The 17,099-nt window shown below is 41.3% G+C and overlaps 1 protein-coding gene across 1 annotated transcript; it reads right to left on the reverse strand.

The window, feature by feature from the left end:
* Positions 1 to 6,854: 6,854 nt before the first annotated feature.
* On the reverse strand, positions 6,855 to 10,952 carry LOC143024277 (uncharacterized). The gene has a single exon (XM_076183070.1). It carries the CDS (start codon positions 8,491 to 8,493, stop codon positions 7,318 to 7,320), a length of 1,176 nt encoding a protein of 391 aa, XP_076039185.1. The 5' UTR covers positions 8,494 to 10,952; the 3' UTR covers positions 6,855 to 7,317.
* Positions 10,953 to 17,099: the final 6,147 nt, after the last annotated feature.

The following is a 17,099-nucleotide window of genomic DNA, read 5'->3' on the forward strand; positions in this document are numbered from 1 at the left end:
AGGCTAATGAAACCCAGAACTCCTATTGTGAGTTTTAATGAATTGAATAATTAAACACTAAAATTAAGCTACTTGACATTAAATAAGGGTTTTAACAGTTGTGTTCACATACATACATACATCCTATCTATTCCCTGCGCGCGTTCCTAGCTTAAGAAATTGTTGTTGAATGAGTCCTTATAATTGTCTGGCTTGTGGAGACGTCTTCAAGTAGCCTGATCTCCTGCTGAGCTTCGATCGGCGCCCGTTCGTGTGGTGGGGGGGGGGGGGTGGACGGCCTGGGCGCGCTGTGATGGGGGTTGTAAGTCACTTCGTCGGCGTACTTTTCCCGGTCAATCGCACTACACTCAGTTTTTGCTTGAGGGGTTTATACCCAAATAATCGACACTCGATTTATTCAAGAGGATATAAATCCCCAACAGTCACTTGAGGGAGGAAAGGACGCGCTTATTCTTCCGAGATCGAGCGGTCTGACCTCCTTTTTCGAACTCGATGCTTAGACTGCCTGTGTCCTGCGACAGGTCAGGTCACGATGTCCGCTAGCCGGCTTCCGACGGTGCCAATAGTACTATGTCTCCGTCCCTAGTTGCGAAGGGTACTACGAATAATGTTCATGCGGGAGGGTGACACAGTTCCAAGTGTTCTTTGAGGTAGACACTGTTCACGAGCGGGTTAAACACAATCCTAATTATTCTAATTACCTAGCTTAAAACAAATATGTGGCAGCGCGCAGGGGGGGGGGAGGGGGTGTGTTTGAGTGCTTTGTGTGGGCGTGAAAACCGTTGAGCATGGCTCCGAGAACACAAATCAAAAGGGGGGGGGGGTGTTTCTAGATATTAGAAGTCTCTCCCTTCGTTAAGGCATTGAATTGGTTGTCAAAAATGACATGACAAATAAAGAGGATATCGAGGAGGAGAAAAGACAGGATGTTGCTACTAGAAGTCTTAAGGACTGGAAATTCCCCCGAGTATGGGGAATTAAGGGCTGATACGGAGAGAAAACAGACGAGAAAATGGGAAGGGAGACAACGAGCTGGGTGTCACAATTTAAAAAATTGTGACAGACATTTTGGATGAATCAATAGAGCTCAAAAGTGAGTATAAAATAATGTACACAGAAGTAGTCTGCTTAGGAAAGCCAATGAGGAGAATAATAGGGAGATAAATGACTTAAAAAAGGAATTAAATAAATTTGAGAAAATGAAAGGTTGAAAAGTGAAGATATAGATAGGAATGAGGCATTAAAAAGGAGATAAAAGATTAAATGCAGGCAGTGACCGAAAAGGTGGAAGAAAAAAACAAAGAAAGTGATTTTAAGTCAGTGGATCAACAGGTCAAAGAGAATGCCAAGGGAATGGTGATCCAAGTAATTAAAGAGAAAGGCAATTTAGTTAGGGACATAGCGGATAAAAAAGATCCATTGTAATCTATGGTATTGAAGAGAAGCATGATGTTCCTAAATATCAAAGGGAAAAGGAGGAGAAAAAGATCGCTAAGGAAATTCTGAAAGAATTACAAGTGGAAAGACAGGATTTAGATAGGGAAATCGAGGAGACTTATAGAATGAGTGGATACTTTAAAGAAAAACAATACAGGCCACTGAAAGTAAAGCTTAGATCACAAACAATTGCAGAGGAAGTACTATTCAGAACAACACAATTAGCAAATAGTGAACAATACAAAAATATATGGATAAAAAATGAAATGAGTAAAGAAGAAAAGCAAAAGAACTTAGAAACGAAGCGAATGAAAAAGAAAAGAAAGGAAAAATGAACTGAATTTGAAAAGATTTTTTTTTTTTTTTTTTTAGAGAGAGAGAGAGTGGTGGACCTGAGGCTGAGAAAATTGTATATAAGGAAATAGGAAACAAAGCAGACAGAAAAAGACGAGGAGAAAGGAAATTAAAAATAGCTTATACCAATACAGATGGAATAACTTCAGGAATGAATGAATTGAATTATAATCTGGCCTTAGGAAAAAAACAAAAAAAAACAGACATAATGGGAATAGTGGAAACTAAATTAAAGTGTACTCTACCACCCAACACTGTGGGACAAGGTTTATACAATTGTTGGACGAAGAATAGAAAGGATGAACAGGGTGGCGGAGTATTAATTTTGACTAATAAAGATTTAGATTTAACAAAAATAACTGAAGGAAAAAATAATGTAGAATCAATTACGATACAAGTTGAAAGCAAATATACGAAGAGTAGAAAATTTGTAGTGGTGTATGTGCCCCCCAAAACAGTCCTGGGCAGAAAGTGATCATTCCAAAATATTAGAAGATACAAAATACGAATTATAACTAATATACTGAAGGACAGAGGAAATATAGTAATTATGGGTGACTTTAATTAAAAAGAAATATGTTGGGAGGAAATGACAGTGAAGGGTGGAGAGGAACTCTGGGGCAACGTCCTGCTCGACATGACCATCGAATACACAATGACTTAGTGGATAAGGGGAAATACCAGATATAGAGGTAGTGAAGAACCATCAAGGCTGGATTTAATACTTATAACAGAGCCTGAAATTGTCGACAAAATTTATCACAAAACTCCGATAGGAAAGAGTGACCATGTACTAATAGAATTTGAGTTGAAAGTGCAAATGGATCAAAGCAGAAATGAAAAACATAGAATAGGAAGACAAATGTACAACAGAACAAATTTTGAGACACCCAAAAAATTCTTTCGCAACGCGAACGGGGAAAAATTCCTAAATGAAGGTACAGGGATGGAAGAGAAATGGAATATACCAAAAGAAATTTATAATGGAGTGAGGAGGAGAACAGGGGTGGAAAAGGAGCTGGGAGATAGGGTTGATGAAAGAGTATTGGGATGGCCTGGACACATGGAAAGAATGAGTGAAGAAAGATTAGTAAAAGAAATGTGGATCGAAGGCAGAGGTGGAAGGAGTGAATATAAGGGGACGTCCTAGGATGAGATGGATGGATGGGGTGAAAGGGGTATTACAAAAGAGAGGAATGTCTGTGGAGGAAGGACTGGAGAGGACAGAAGATAGGAGTGAATGGAGAAGGGTTATGTATGGATGATGCTGTGATGCATGAGGGGGAGTGGGGGTGAGGAAGTATATATGAGAAAAAAAATTGACGCAGCCTGAAGGGATCTCTCCCCGTCTTCTCTTTTTCTGCATGAGGGGACGGGGAGGGGGGTCGCCGAATTTATGAAGCGGCCTTGCTGTGGATGTGCTGTGTCTTGCGACACTGCTTCTGACCCAGGGCAGTGGACAGGATGCAGGGATGACCCGTCATCCAGGAGGTGCCAAGATAAGAGGGAGGGTGGAGGGGAGTGGAATATATAGGAAATGGAATGGGTGGAAGTGGTTTCTGTGCCTTTTTCTTTTTTGGCTACCACCCGTGTAAGGGGGAAAAGCCTTTGGTATATGTATGTATAATTGAGGGAGTGAATAAATACATACCACAACAACAACAAAAACAGGAAAAAACATACATAAAAAGCTGGTACAACAAAAAATGTAGTGAGGCTAAGGATAAAAGAGACAAAGCTTGGAAGAAATGGAAAAAAAAACAAGAAAACAAGCAAATGGCTAATAAAAAAAATGCAAGGAAGAACCCAAACTATTTTACATGTATGTAAATGGCAAACTGAAGAATAAACAAGAAATAGAAAAGCTGCGCCAGGGTAAATACGAATATACAGAAGAACTGGAAATGGCTGAAATTATGAACAACCACTTCAAATCAGTATTCACAATAGAAAATTTTAACTGCGAGGAGAGATATATCCCCCTCAATAAAAGAAATAATTGTAATACAGAAGGAAATCAGCGACCAAATCAAAACCCTTGATGTCAGAAAATCACATGGTCCAGACGGAATTGCAAATTGGATACTGAAAGAATGCATGGAAAAATGAACACATAAAATATACAATATAATTAAAATCTCACTTCAAGAAGGAAAGGTGCCACAGGTCTGGAAGAATGCAAACATTGTACCGATTTATAAGGGAGGAAACAAAGGAGATCCATCAAATTACAGACTGGTATCCCTGACAAGCACAGTAGCAAAAATTTGTGAAAAGGTCATCAAAAATAGATGGGTTAAACATTTGGAAGAAAAAACTATACTGAATCCAAATCAATTTGGATTCAGACAAGGAAGATCATGTACAACAAAGATGATCTGCTTCTACTCGAGATTAATAGATATAATACAAGAAAGAGATGATTGGGCAGATTTCGCCTTTCCTGACCTACAAAAGGGCATTTGAAAAGGTACCACACAAGAAATTAATATGGAAAATAGAGTCAGTAGGTTGCATCAGAGGAAAATTATTGGAATGAATGAAAGACCTCCTGACTGGGAGGAAAATGAGAGTAGTAATTAGAGATAAATTCTCAAGTTGGGAAGAAATGATAAGTGGCGTCCCGCAGGGATCAGTACTGGCCCCGATCATGTTTACCATAAACATAAATAACATGGATGAAGGAGTAGAGTGTCATATGAATTTCTTTGCAGACAACGCAAAAATACTAAAGAAAGTAAGAACGGAGGAGGATTGTAACTCATTATAACAAGATTTGGACAAGATCTGGAAATGGACTCAAAAGTGGGAAGTAAAACTCAATATCAAGAAATGTAGTATAATGGAATTTGGAAAAAAGTAAAAGCAGAATATCGAGAGATTATAAAATTGGCGAAGAAGAGGTAAAAAAGGTAAACTTGGAAAAAGACCTTGGAGTGGTGATCAGCAGAGACATGACATGACACCGGATAAACATATTAATCAAATAATCGGAGACACCTACAATTTATTGAAGTCAATAAAAGTGGCATTTGTCTATTTGGACGAGGAAATAATAATAATAAAAAAATCTAACTACACTAATAAGACCAAAACTTGGAGACCTACTATCTATAGAATTATGAAAGGAGTGGAAATCTTAGATAAGAATGATTTATTGAAATGGGACAATGGTAAAACAAGAGGACACGAAAAGAAACTCAAAAAGATAATCACAGAAGAGATCTGAAAAAAAAATAGCTTCCCACAAAGTGTGATAGATACTTGGAACAAATTAGACAAATAAACAGTGTGTGCAAACAATATTCAAAATTTTAAGACCCTCTCTGTCCCCTCATACAGAAAAAGAGAAGACTAGGAGAAATCCCTTCGAGCTGTGTCAAAATGTCATACATATGTACTTACCAAGTTGTATTTTACGGAAAGAGGAGCTACGCTCGTGATGACCCGTTTTTGTATCTCACAAGATCAAGTTTGTTCTTAAATTCTTGTATGGTGTTTGCCCACACTATTTTTTTTTTTTTTTTCCAGTTGTTTGTTCCAGATGTCTATCACTGTGTGGGAAGCTGTTCTTTTTCAGGTCTCTTCTGGAGCTGTCCTTTTTGAGTTTCATTGGATGTCCTCTTGTTTTCCCTCTGTCCCACTTTAATAAGTCCTTTTTATCAAGGCGTTCCTTGCCTTTTATAATCCTGTAGATGGCTCGTAGGTCCCCTCGTTCTCTTCTTTGTTCCAGGGTCGGCAATTCCAGTTCGGCCAATCTTTGTTCATATGTCAAGTTTGAAAGTGTTGGGGCCATATTTGTCATTGTTCTTTGTATTCTTTCTAATTTTCTTATATTCTTTTTTGTACTGGGTGACCATATCATCTCTGCATATTCCAATTTTTGCCTTATCAGTGTTTGTAATATATTTTTATCATTTCGTTATCCAGGTATTTAAAAGCCACCTTTATTGATCTCAACAAATTGTATCTTTCTCCGACTATTTTATCTATATGTTTATCTGGAGACATGTCTGGCTGGAGTGGATTATAAAATTCTGGCTCAGAACCCAAGCACCGGAACATCAAGGGCTATTCAGCGCTGTAAAAACTAAAAGGTTGATGTAATGTCATAGGCAATGATACAAAAAATTAAAATTAAAAACACAATGATTCAAATGAGATGGTAATGTTTGAGGAGTTTTAGAAATTTGGTTAGGAGGGCTATATTACAGCTATCATCAAGCAAATCCTTAATGGACTTGCCTGTGATAGTACTTTCTCATCATTTACATTGGTAACAAATGCATTCTGTTAAAATGTGTTGTATGGTGATGGAATTTTGACATGTGCAACAGAACGGAGCCTGTCGCTCGTCGCTACTTTTCACCAAGAAACTGTGCTTTAGATATGCGTGTCCAATTCGCATTCTAGTTAGTACTATGCTGTCCCTCCTATTTGGGCTACAGAACTCCCATTTTCCTATAAGGGGACAGATCCCTTTTAGCTTCACATTATTGGGTAAGGTGCTCTATCTATGCTGCCACTTGTTTTGTATATAGGTGTGTATGGTTTGCTTAAGGTCGCCATGGGGTACATGAACGGCGGAAGCCTGCTGCAGATCAGCTGCTGCTGACTTTGAAGGTTTATCCGCCGTTTCATTCCCCATGACGCCGGTGTGACCTAGTACCCAACAAAAGTGCACCCTGGTACATTTTCAGGAGTATAGGAGGTCCAACCAATCCTGCACCTCTTGTGCCTGCCTGTTTGGTCACTCGTGCATGTGCCTGCCTGTTTTGTCACGCCTGTCTGTGCCTGCCTGCCTTTTTTGTCACTCCTGCATGTGCCTGCCTACCTACCTGTGCCTACTTGCCTGTGCCTCCTCCCTATGCCAACCTGCGAGTGCCTTTCTGCCTGTCTGCCTGCCTGCCTATATGCCAGACTACCTGCCTGTGCTTGCCTGCTTGCATGCCTGTCTGTGATTGCCTCTGCCTGCCTGCCTGTGCCTGCTAGCCTTTGCCTGCCTGTCTGTGCCTACCTGTGTCTGTCTGCCTGCCTACCTGCCTATATGTCAGATTACCTGCCTGCCTGCCTGTGTTTGCCTGCTTGCATGCCTTGTAGTGTCACCAATGTTGGTTCCACTACTAGTCCCCCTTGTTGGAAGCGGCCAGCCTGAAACGAGTGGTAGGGACAAGGTATGGGAGGTTTTTCACAAAGGGGAGTCAGAACACACCATTGAGTTTGCCGTGGTATGATTCCCTTGGGCACATTTGGAATGAGCACTTCCGTACTCTTTGCCGACGGCTGGTGGTGTTCTCGTCGGAGTGTACCCGTAAGAACAAAAGTTCGCCGCGGTGTATTTACCCTTACGCACCCTTGGGATGAACACTTCCGTGTTCAGTGCTAACGGCTTGTACTCTTCCTTAAAGAGCAGCTATCTTCCAGAAGAATAGCTAGGATATTTAAAGTCAATCCCATGACTGATCCCTGTTTATTGAAGTGGTTAATAAAGGTTTGTTGTATGAAGTATGTACAGAGATATATACATTAATATACAACGCGGGCAACAGCCCGCCAATGGGGGAGTTGTCGTGCCCTAGTGGGTGGAAGGTGAGGGCGTGGGGAGGTCAGCGAGGAGGGTGCGCTGCCCTGAGCACCAAGCATCACGTCCATGGGCGTGTGGTGGACAAGGAGGGCAGCTCTCGTTGTCCGACTGCTGAGGAGGCTGCCTTCTGCAGTGTGGGCGGGGGTCTGCGGCGCTGGTCGGAGGGCCTCCGTGGCCGGGCAGGACAGTAGGTAGTGCAGCAGCGGGTGGCGGCTGTGCCTTCCGCAGTGATCGCACTGTTGCCCCTGGAAGCCGTCGTACAGCTCCTCCCTGGTGCAGTAGCCCAGCCTGACTCTCTGCAACAGTACGCCGTCCGCCCTGGGCTGTTGATGGAAGGCGCTCAACGTCTGATAGTCGGTGGTGGCGGCGTACCAAGCAGCTTGTCTTTTTGTTCCTTCTAACTGCCGGTGAGTCTGGTGGGCGCGGTGGGCTGCGGCACGCCTGGCTCGCGCCTTCACGTACGACAGACTAGGTGGCACGTGCCTGGTCACGTGGGGGGCGCCAGCGGCTCTTCTTGCAGCAACGTCGGCGGACTCATTGCCTCGCACGCCCACGTGGCTGGGCATCCAGTGCAGCCTTACCCGACGTCCCTGTGCGGCAAGGCTCTGCAGGCTGCCCAGGATGGCGGTGACGAGTCCCACGTTGTCGCTGGGGTACGGCTGCTGGAGGACCTGCCACGCCGTCCTGGAGTCTGTGTGTAGGACCACAGTGGCCTCCTGGCGGTTCTGGGCGTGCTCCACGGCAAGGTGGATGGCCACGAGCTCCGTCTGCAGGGTGGAGCAGTAATCCGGCGTCCGCTCAAGCAGTTCGGTCCCAGCAGTGATGGCAGCGGCGCCCGTCCTGCCACTTTCGGAGTCGACCGAGCCGTCGGTGTAGTATATGGCACCGCCCGGCTCAGACACCCGCGCCACCGGTATGAGGGTGTGATGCCGCAGCTCCTCGGTGGTGCAGAGCGCCTTGCTGGCCGGTAACCGGGTGGTGGAGAACTCTGCTGTGGGGGACTCCCACGGGGGTGGGGCTCGGTAGGTCGGGGTGTTGCCAGCTCCAGCCGTCAATGTGGGCGAGGTTATGGGTGGCCATGGTGGACTGGAGTAGCCACGGGTTGCGGTGGAGGACATCGTTCCCTTGCGTCATTGCTAGCCGTAGTCTTCTCTGTGCTACTCCTTCGGAGTCGCGCTGCAGGACCCTGGCCACGCGACAGGCCACGATCTGTTCTACTCTGGTGGTGAGTGGCACCAGGCGGGTCTCGTTCTGCATGACGCACGCACTGATTCATCTCGGAGCACCCAGCATCGTCCTCATGGCGGTGTTTTGCAGCACCTCGAGCCGCTCTAAAACACCTGCCTGCCTACCTATCTGCCTACATGTCTGTGCCTTCATGCCTGTGTCTGCCTATCTGTGCCTGGATACCAATGCCTGCCTCCCTGTGCCTACCTGCCTGCCTCCCTATGTCTAAATGCCTGACACTCTAACTGTACTTGCCCTCAAATGCCTGCCTGCTTGCATCTGCATGCATATTCTTGTCTGCATGTATCTGCCTGCTTGCCTGTGCCTACCTGCATTTGCATGCCTGCCAATATATGCCTGATTGTGCCTCTCTGTCTGTTCATACATTCCTATGCTTCCCTGACAGTGCCTGCCTGTGCCAACTTCTCTGCTTGTGTCTGCCTGGTTGTCCCTAACCCTCATGAGTCTGCTTGCATGTACCTCTCTGCCTGTACCTGGTTGCTTGTCTCGGACTACCAATCTGCCTGCCTGTGCCAGACTGCCTGCCTGTACCTACCTGTCTGCCTGCCTGTGCCTACCTGAATTCCTGCATGCTTACCTGAATGCCTCTTTGCATACATGCCTGCCTACCTATCAGGGCCTGCCTGGGTACTTGCCTACATGCCTGCTCTTTTGCCTGCCTGCCTACCTGCCTGTGCCTGCCTGTCTGTGCCTGCCTGTGCTTGCTTCCCTCTGCCTGCTTGTCTTTGTATGCTTGCCTGCTTGTCTCTGCCTACTTGTGCCTGTCTGCCTGTACCTGTTTGTCTGACTGCCTGCCTGTTTGTCTGTGCCTGGCTATCTGCCATAATGCCTGTGCCTGTCTCCATGCCTGCATTTGCCTACCTGTGCATACCTTTCTCTGCCTGCTTGCCCGTGACTACCTGCCTGTGCCTGCCTGGGAATACCTGCCCATTTCTGTCTACCTGTGCCTGGGTGTTCCTGCCTACATGCCAAACTGCCTGCCTCTCCCCGATTGCATGTGCTTGTGCCTGTCTACCTGTGCCTTTCTGCATCTGCCTGTCTGCCTGTGCCAACTTGCCCATACCTGCAAGCTTATGCCTGCCTGCCTGTGCCTTCCAGTGCCCGCCCAGCTTCCCTGCTTGTGCCTGCCTGTCAATGTCTGAATCTCTCTGCCTGCCTGATTTTGAATGCCTGCAAGTGCCTGCCTGCCTGTACTTGCCTGCCTTCCAGAGACTTCCTGTCTACCTGTGGCAACCTATGCTCGCTAGCCTGTGACTGCTTCTTGTGCCTGCCTCCCAGTGTTTGCCTACTTTTGCATGTTTCTCTGATTGCCTGTGTGTGTGCATGTCTGATTGTACCACAAAAATGGCCCCAACACTTTTAAACCTGTCATATGAGGAGAGACTGGCTAAATTGAAATTACCGATTTTTGAATAAAGAAGAGAAAGAGGCAACCTGCTGACCATTTACAGTCATGAAAGGCACAGAAATCCTCGATAGAGAGGACTTACTAAATTGGGATAAGAGAAGTACAAGGGGACATGATAAGATACTCAGAAAGGATAGTTATAGAAGAGACCTGGAAGAAGAAGAAGAAGAAAAAAAAAAAAAACAGTATTTTACACAGAGTAGTGGAGATCTGGAACAAACTGGATAAAACAATAGTGTGTGCAAAAACTATACATGGATTTAAGAGTAAACTAGACACTGCAAGATACAAAGACAGGACACCATGAGCATAGCTCCCCTTCCGTAAGATACAACTAGGTAAATATTACATAGATTGAGGACAATATTGTATCAAATATTTCTATAAACAGTTCATCATTTTCTATGGGGATTCAAGTGTCAAGGATGTATGATGTAATGTGCTGTGATGCTTAGTACCAAGGGAATGTGATCCTTTGTAGCATAGGATCTCATTTACCTCTTCAACATGAGTCAAATTTTCACGTGCAGCATCTGATGCCTAATGTATGATGATTCGATGATGCATCACAATACTTGCATTATAAAATATAATATCACTGCTGTATTACTTGTTCTCTTTCACTCTGAATAATAATAAACACAAAATGTGATCAAGTCAGTTCACAGAATTTGGGGGTAACTCAATTACAACTACAAACTAAATATAATCAGGACGCCGAAGTCAGCATCTTCGTATACCCACTCATGCCTCATGACGCCTATGTAGGCATCATCATAAGGAAGAGGTTAAGAGATCATAATACTCATTTGTTTTTGAGGCATTTAAACCCTTATTATTCTGATGTATCTATATCTCTTATGGCTGGCAATTCACAAATAAAGGAAGACATGTCCATGTGATTTAAGTTTACCTGCAAGCATCCACCTTACAACATTGGCAATGAGGACTGGGATATATATATATATATATATACAATTACAGAGGGCACAGGCTCAACAATAATATTCCCCCGAGGTAAGATGATGGCTGTGTAAGTTGTAACAAATGTAAGTTGGAAGAGTGAAGTTCTTGTTAGTCAAGAGGGGTAAAATCCGACTGTGCCTGATTATGCTATCAGTCTCAATTGCTGCCTCACTTTCAGCATCAACTCCCAGAAGGGAGTCAACTCAAACAGATGGTGAGGGCGTGAGGCAGAAGTTGTTTTTTCTTTAGCCTGCTTTTGAATCCTGTTTTGAGATCTTGCTTCCCTCTTCTTAGATAGGAGACAAGAGAGAGGGCTGCAAAACTTCAAAATAGGATTCATAGCATGTTAGGAAAATAACTCCTTGGATTAAATAGGTCATGATTTATCAGATAACCCTATGTATCCTAAGCCTGCCTCTTAGCTGAATACAAGTGTCTGGGATTAGCCAATACAAAATTTGTGAATGGTATCACTAGGTTATTAAAGAAATCAAGATTTAAGGAAATACCTTTTAATGAGATTGCACAAGAATCACTGCACTTTGACAAGGAAAAATAATTTATTGGTTTAGAGTATTTGCCAATATTCAAATGACTTTAGATATGAAATGCACCTTACAAAATAATATTCCTGTGATGTCCATTGCTGGGACCCATGGAAATATTTTCAAACAACAAATAGTAGCACTCTATATTTGTGTAACACGCACTTACATCAATAATCCAGATAACAAAAACCATCTTGTTATGACACTGCTGACTCCATATGACTGCTATTTTTAGTAAGTTCCTTTCTTAAAATATGCTATGTATCCTTCCTGAGGAGAACCAAACCTGAACAACTATCTTCTCTCTTTCACTTTCATTTAATGCTTCTTTCTCTTGCTTCTAAACAAATAATGAGCATCATACAAACTGTAGGGTGGAGAGCAATCATGCCAACCAAAGGACTTTAATCCTTTAAACAGAGCACCAGGCAGTGCAGGACGGGCACTCTCACTTTATGCATGAGTGATCTCAGTACAAGTCCTTAGAATTTGAAATATATGTACGTAAATATACAGTTGAACCCTTAATGAACAAATCACTTATAGAATAAGTCTTGTGGACAATTTTTGTCTCTGTTAATGAATGATACTTCATGGTACAAACATATGCATATACCTGTACACACTTGGAATAACTTAGAAAGTGATATAGCCCAAGCTGGAGAGAAGGGCACTGGACCCAATGAACAATGCTCCTTTCCTGTATACTACAAGTAGGTAAATACACACACACACACTACTCTCCTCTTTCCCTCCTTTATCATTTGCCTGCCCGAAAGAAAAAGGCACGAATCCAGTGTCAACCCACTTCCCCTTACTGCCTCCATTTCCCTTAACATCTGTCCATCTGCACCTTTACCTTTTCCTCTCTGCCTGACACATCTCCCCTTCCTCTTCTTTCCAAAACATCTTTTTTGTTATTTTAAAAAGTTTCTGTCATTCTCCTGCCCCATTTTACATCTGCTCTCCTCTTTGCCTCCTTTATCTTATGTTTAGCTTCTCTCATTTTATCTTTGTACCTCTCATGTTTCCTGTGTCCTACTTTGCAACCAATCGCTAAGTGATTTTTCTCTTCTACTACCATCTTCACTTCATCATCCCACCACTCACTACTCTTCCTTTTATTCCCTCCCATCCTCCTTGGGAGAGAAACAAGAGGACACGATAAGAAGCTAAAGAAGGACAGTTACAGAAGAGACCTGAAAAAGAACAGTTTCCCGCACAGAGTGATCGATGTCTGGAACAAACTAAACAGTGAATGCTAGAACTATACACGAGTTCAAGAATAGACTGGACGTGGAGAGATACGAAAACGGGTCACAATGAGCATAGCTCCCGTCCTGTAAAATACTCGTACAACTAGGTAAAAACTAGGTAAATACATACCATCTTTGCACACCTTGTCACTTCCTCCTTGAAACACACCCATTCTTCTTCCCTTTCCACCTCTATCCTTCACCACCTCCCACACTTCTCTCAGCTTCTTGTACTTCTGCTCCTTTTCCTTCTCATTTAAAATTTCTACTCAAAGCACCTCTCTACCTTCTGCTCTTTTCCTCTTTCTTCACTTATCCTCCATTCTCAACTTATCTTCCACCAAAAAAATTATCTGACATTCCCTCACTCTCTCCCATAAGAACATGGACTTCCAAAACTCTTCCTATTCTTCCTTTGGATAACACTACATTGTCTATTAATGCCTTAGTGACCACCCTTCTGTCCACCACCTTTTCCCATGTGTATTTATGCTTGACTTTCTTCTTAAACACTATGTTAGCTATCATCAACTCTTTAAACACATCTTCAACTATCCACCATAGCACTCCAACTATCTACTTGGCACTCAAAAAAAAAAAAAATAATAATAATAATAATAATAATAATAATAATGATAATAATAATAATAACAAAAATAATAACAATAAATAAAATAAAATTACGCAAGTGTTCAAGGTTCAACATGTTTGCAACTGTATCTCTGTTACTAGTTGAGCTATTTCACTAATTTTGGTCTCATTTGAAAGCTTCAGGGGTAACCACCATGCCCCGGTACAACTTTTTTCTTTCTTAACTCCTTCACTATGGGTCAAAATCTTGCAGGCAGCATTAGCTGCCAGACGTGCGATGTTGTGTCATAATACTCGCATTATAGAAAATAAAGTTACCGCTTATATAGCTCGTTCTCTATGATGAAGCCAGTTTACAGAGTATGGGGGTCACGCAGGTGCAACTACAAAAAATATAATCAAGACGCCGACATCGGCATCCTCGTGTACCCACTTGCTCCTCATGACGCCTACGTAGGCATCATCGTATCGAAGGGGTTAATATTATCTATTTTCATGAGAACCATGTTTAGAGCATATATCTTAAAAGCAGTTTTTGAGGGATTTTTTGATATTTGTCATCTGCTGATTTTCATTGTAAAATAATAAAATTTCATCACTCTCAAGATGTTCTGGATCACTGGTACATAAGGTTGAAATGACACACTTTAGAAATATGAAATTGACCCATACCTCCAGTGCCCTACAGCAGTGTTTTTCAACCTTTCAATTTTTGTGAACCCCTTACATCAACATACATATTCAAGGAGCCTTGATATAGAATTAGATAGGATATAGTCCTTTTACATTTATATGTAAGAATTGTTAATAAGAGGATTTTATTTTCACAGGTATTTTTGTTTATTATCTGGTTGTTTTTATTATACAAAAATGGCATAAAATAAAATAAAAGTAATTGTGTATATCTATGAAATGGAAACTATAGTAACTTCATATCAAAAACTCTCATTAAGCAACTCTAAAAAAATTAAATCACATATAATATGGTCTTTTATATGATTTTCCATTTTATATCATTTGGGAATCTTATTATATTTTCTCACATTAAATTTTGTATATGATGAATTAACTTTTTCTTTATTTGCAACGTTTATGTTTCACTTAAAGTGATACTTCTGCCAACTGCTAGCAATTATGTTATCACTGTATGGGAGTATTCTTGATAAATTTACACTGTCATCTCCGATCCTTAATCTTGACCTATACATATTTAGTTTTCAGGGAAAACCTTGGAAAAAAAAAATCTCGATCAAAACACAATACGTAAACATGAATTATAAAACAACTGCTATAACAGAATTAACTGTATTATGCTGGACCCCTTGGCAGGTTTCTCCTGACCTCTGGTTGAGAAACACTGCCCTAAGGGTACATCTCCAACACCATATTAGAGCATGCATGTGGTTACCAATTTCTTTGAGAAAGAGAGAGAGAATGAGAGAGATAGAGAGAGACACAGAGAGAGAGAGAGAGAGAGAGAGAGAGATGCCTGACCCTCTATGGGCATGGAGGCACTCATATATACATGTGTGTGTGTGTGTGTGTGTGTGTATATATATATATATATATATATATATATATATATATATATATATATATATATATATATATATATACTCGCTGAGCAGGTTTGGGTATCACTACCTATGACAATGGTTGAGGTGATGGCAGTTCAAACCCATAAGCAAGTTGAGCTAAGGGTATGGTTCATTAAATTCTACACTACAGATTCCTCTGGAAAGGGCACTGCCCTAGCCTCTTGATGGGGGAAGTTTTGCATGACAAAACCAAATCTTTTATTTATATATATATATATATATATATATATATATATATATATATATATGTAGTTTACAGGAATGGAGCAATGCTCACTGGGTCCTGTCTCTTATTCTCTAATTTTCTAACATACCTAGTCTCAATTTCATGTACAGTTCCAACTTAATCTATATCGTTGATTTCCAATCATTATATCTAGATTTGAACTCGTGTACTGTTTGAGCTTGGGCCGTATCACCTTCTAAGCTATTCCACATATTTATGCTTCTATATGAAAAATTGTATTTCTTCACATACTTTCAACATTTGGTCTTTTTTAATTTACTCTCATGACCTCTTAAGGCCCTCCCATCTTTAATCATGAGATCTCCTCTGTCAATGCAATCTATCCCATTCAGTAACCTGAATATTGTAATCATATCACCTCTCTCTTTGATCTTTCAGTTGGCATTTTCTTTTAGTCTTTCCTCATATGGTTTATCTGCCTAGCTGGGGACCAGTTTGGTTGCTGCCCTTTGTATTCTTTCAATCTTGTTTATATCCTTCACTCTGTGTGGGGACCATACTACTGATACATATTCCACTCTTGGACATATCAGAGTTTCGATGAGTTTTTTCATCATCTGTGTATTTACCTAACTGTAGTATACAAGAATGGAGCAATGTTCACTGGGTCCTGTCTTCTATTCTCTAATTTTCTAACATACCTAGTCTCAAATTCATGTATGGTTTCAACTTAAGCTATATCTTTGATTTCAAATTATCATATTTAGATTTGAACTCATGTAGTATTTGAGCTTGGGCTATATCACCTTCTAAGCTATTCCACATATTTATACATCTATATAAATATGTGGAATAGCTTAGAAGGTGATATAGACCAAACTCATCTTAGTTCGCTCCATGACTCCATTCTTGAACCAAAATGTTCACTAACCAACCAAAGTAATTATGGGGAGCACACCAAAGCACTAGTGAACCAGTGGAATTGTATGCAAAGGTGTATGCATATATTCATACCCCAAAGTATTGTTTTCTGACAGAGACAAAAAATTTTCACAAAATTTGTTAATTACTTTATATATACATATATATATATTCGAACCCTGCTCGGGGGAGTTGAACTAAGGGCACAATTCATTAAATTCCATGCTACAAAGTCCAATGTAAGTGGCACTGTCCTAGCCTCCCAATAAGGGGGGGGGGGGATTTGTGACATTTAACCAAATCATCATCAATCATATATAATGTTTACCATATACATAAATGAGGACAAAGGAGTGAATTGTTACAAGAATTTCTTTGCTGACGATGCTAAATTGCTCGAGAGAGTGAAAACAGAAAAAGATTGCAGATCGTTACAAGATGACCTACATAAAGTATGGGAATGGAGTCAGAAATACGAAATGAATTTCAACATCAAGAAATGTAGCATAATGGAGTTCAGAAAAGGCAAAAATAGTTTCGGGAAAATATATGATTGGAGATGAAGAAGTAAAGAAAGTTACTTGACACCTGACAAACATGTAAACAAGATATTTGGAGAGACTTACAATTTGTTAAGATCAATGAAGGTGGCATTCAACTACATGGATGAAGAGATGGTTAAGAAATTAATTGTTACATTGATAAGACCGAAACTAGAATATGCTATATCAATGTGGGTACCTAGCACAAAGAAAAACAAAGAAATTAAAAAGAATCCAAAGAGCGGCAACTAAGATGGCACCTACACTATCAAATTTGACATACGAACAAAGATTGGAGAAATTACAACTGACAACATCAGAGCAGAGAAGGGAGAGAGGCGATTTGCTGACCATTTTCAGAATTATGAAAGGAATGGAAGTTCTTGATAGAGATGATCTATTAAAATGGGACAAAAGAGAAACAAGAGGACACGCAAAGAAACTAAAGAAAGACAGCTA

This window comes from Oratosquilla oratoria, chromosome 4 (assembly GCF_046742065.1).
Source record: "Oratosquilla oratoria isolate Oo_2021 chromosome 4, ASM4674206v1, whole genome shotgun sequence".
NCBI classification, from domain to species: Eukaryota; Metazoa; Arthropoda; class Malacostraca; order Stomatopoda; family Squillidae; genus Oratosquilla; species Oratosquilla oratoria.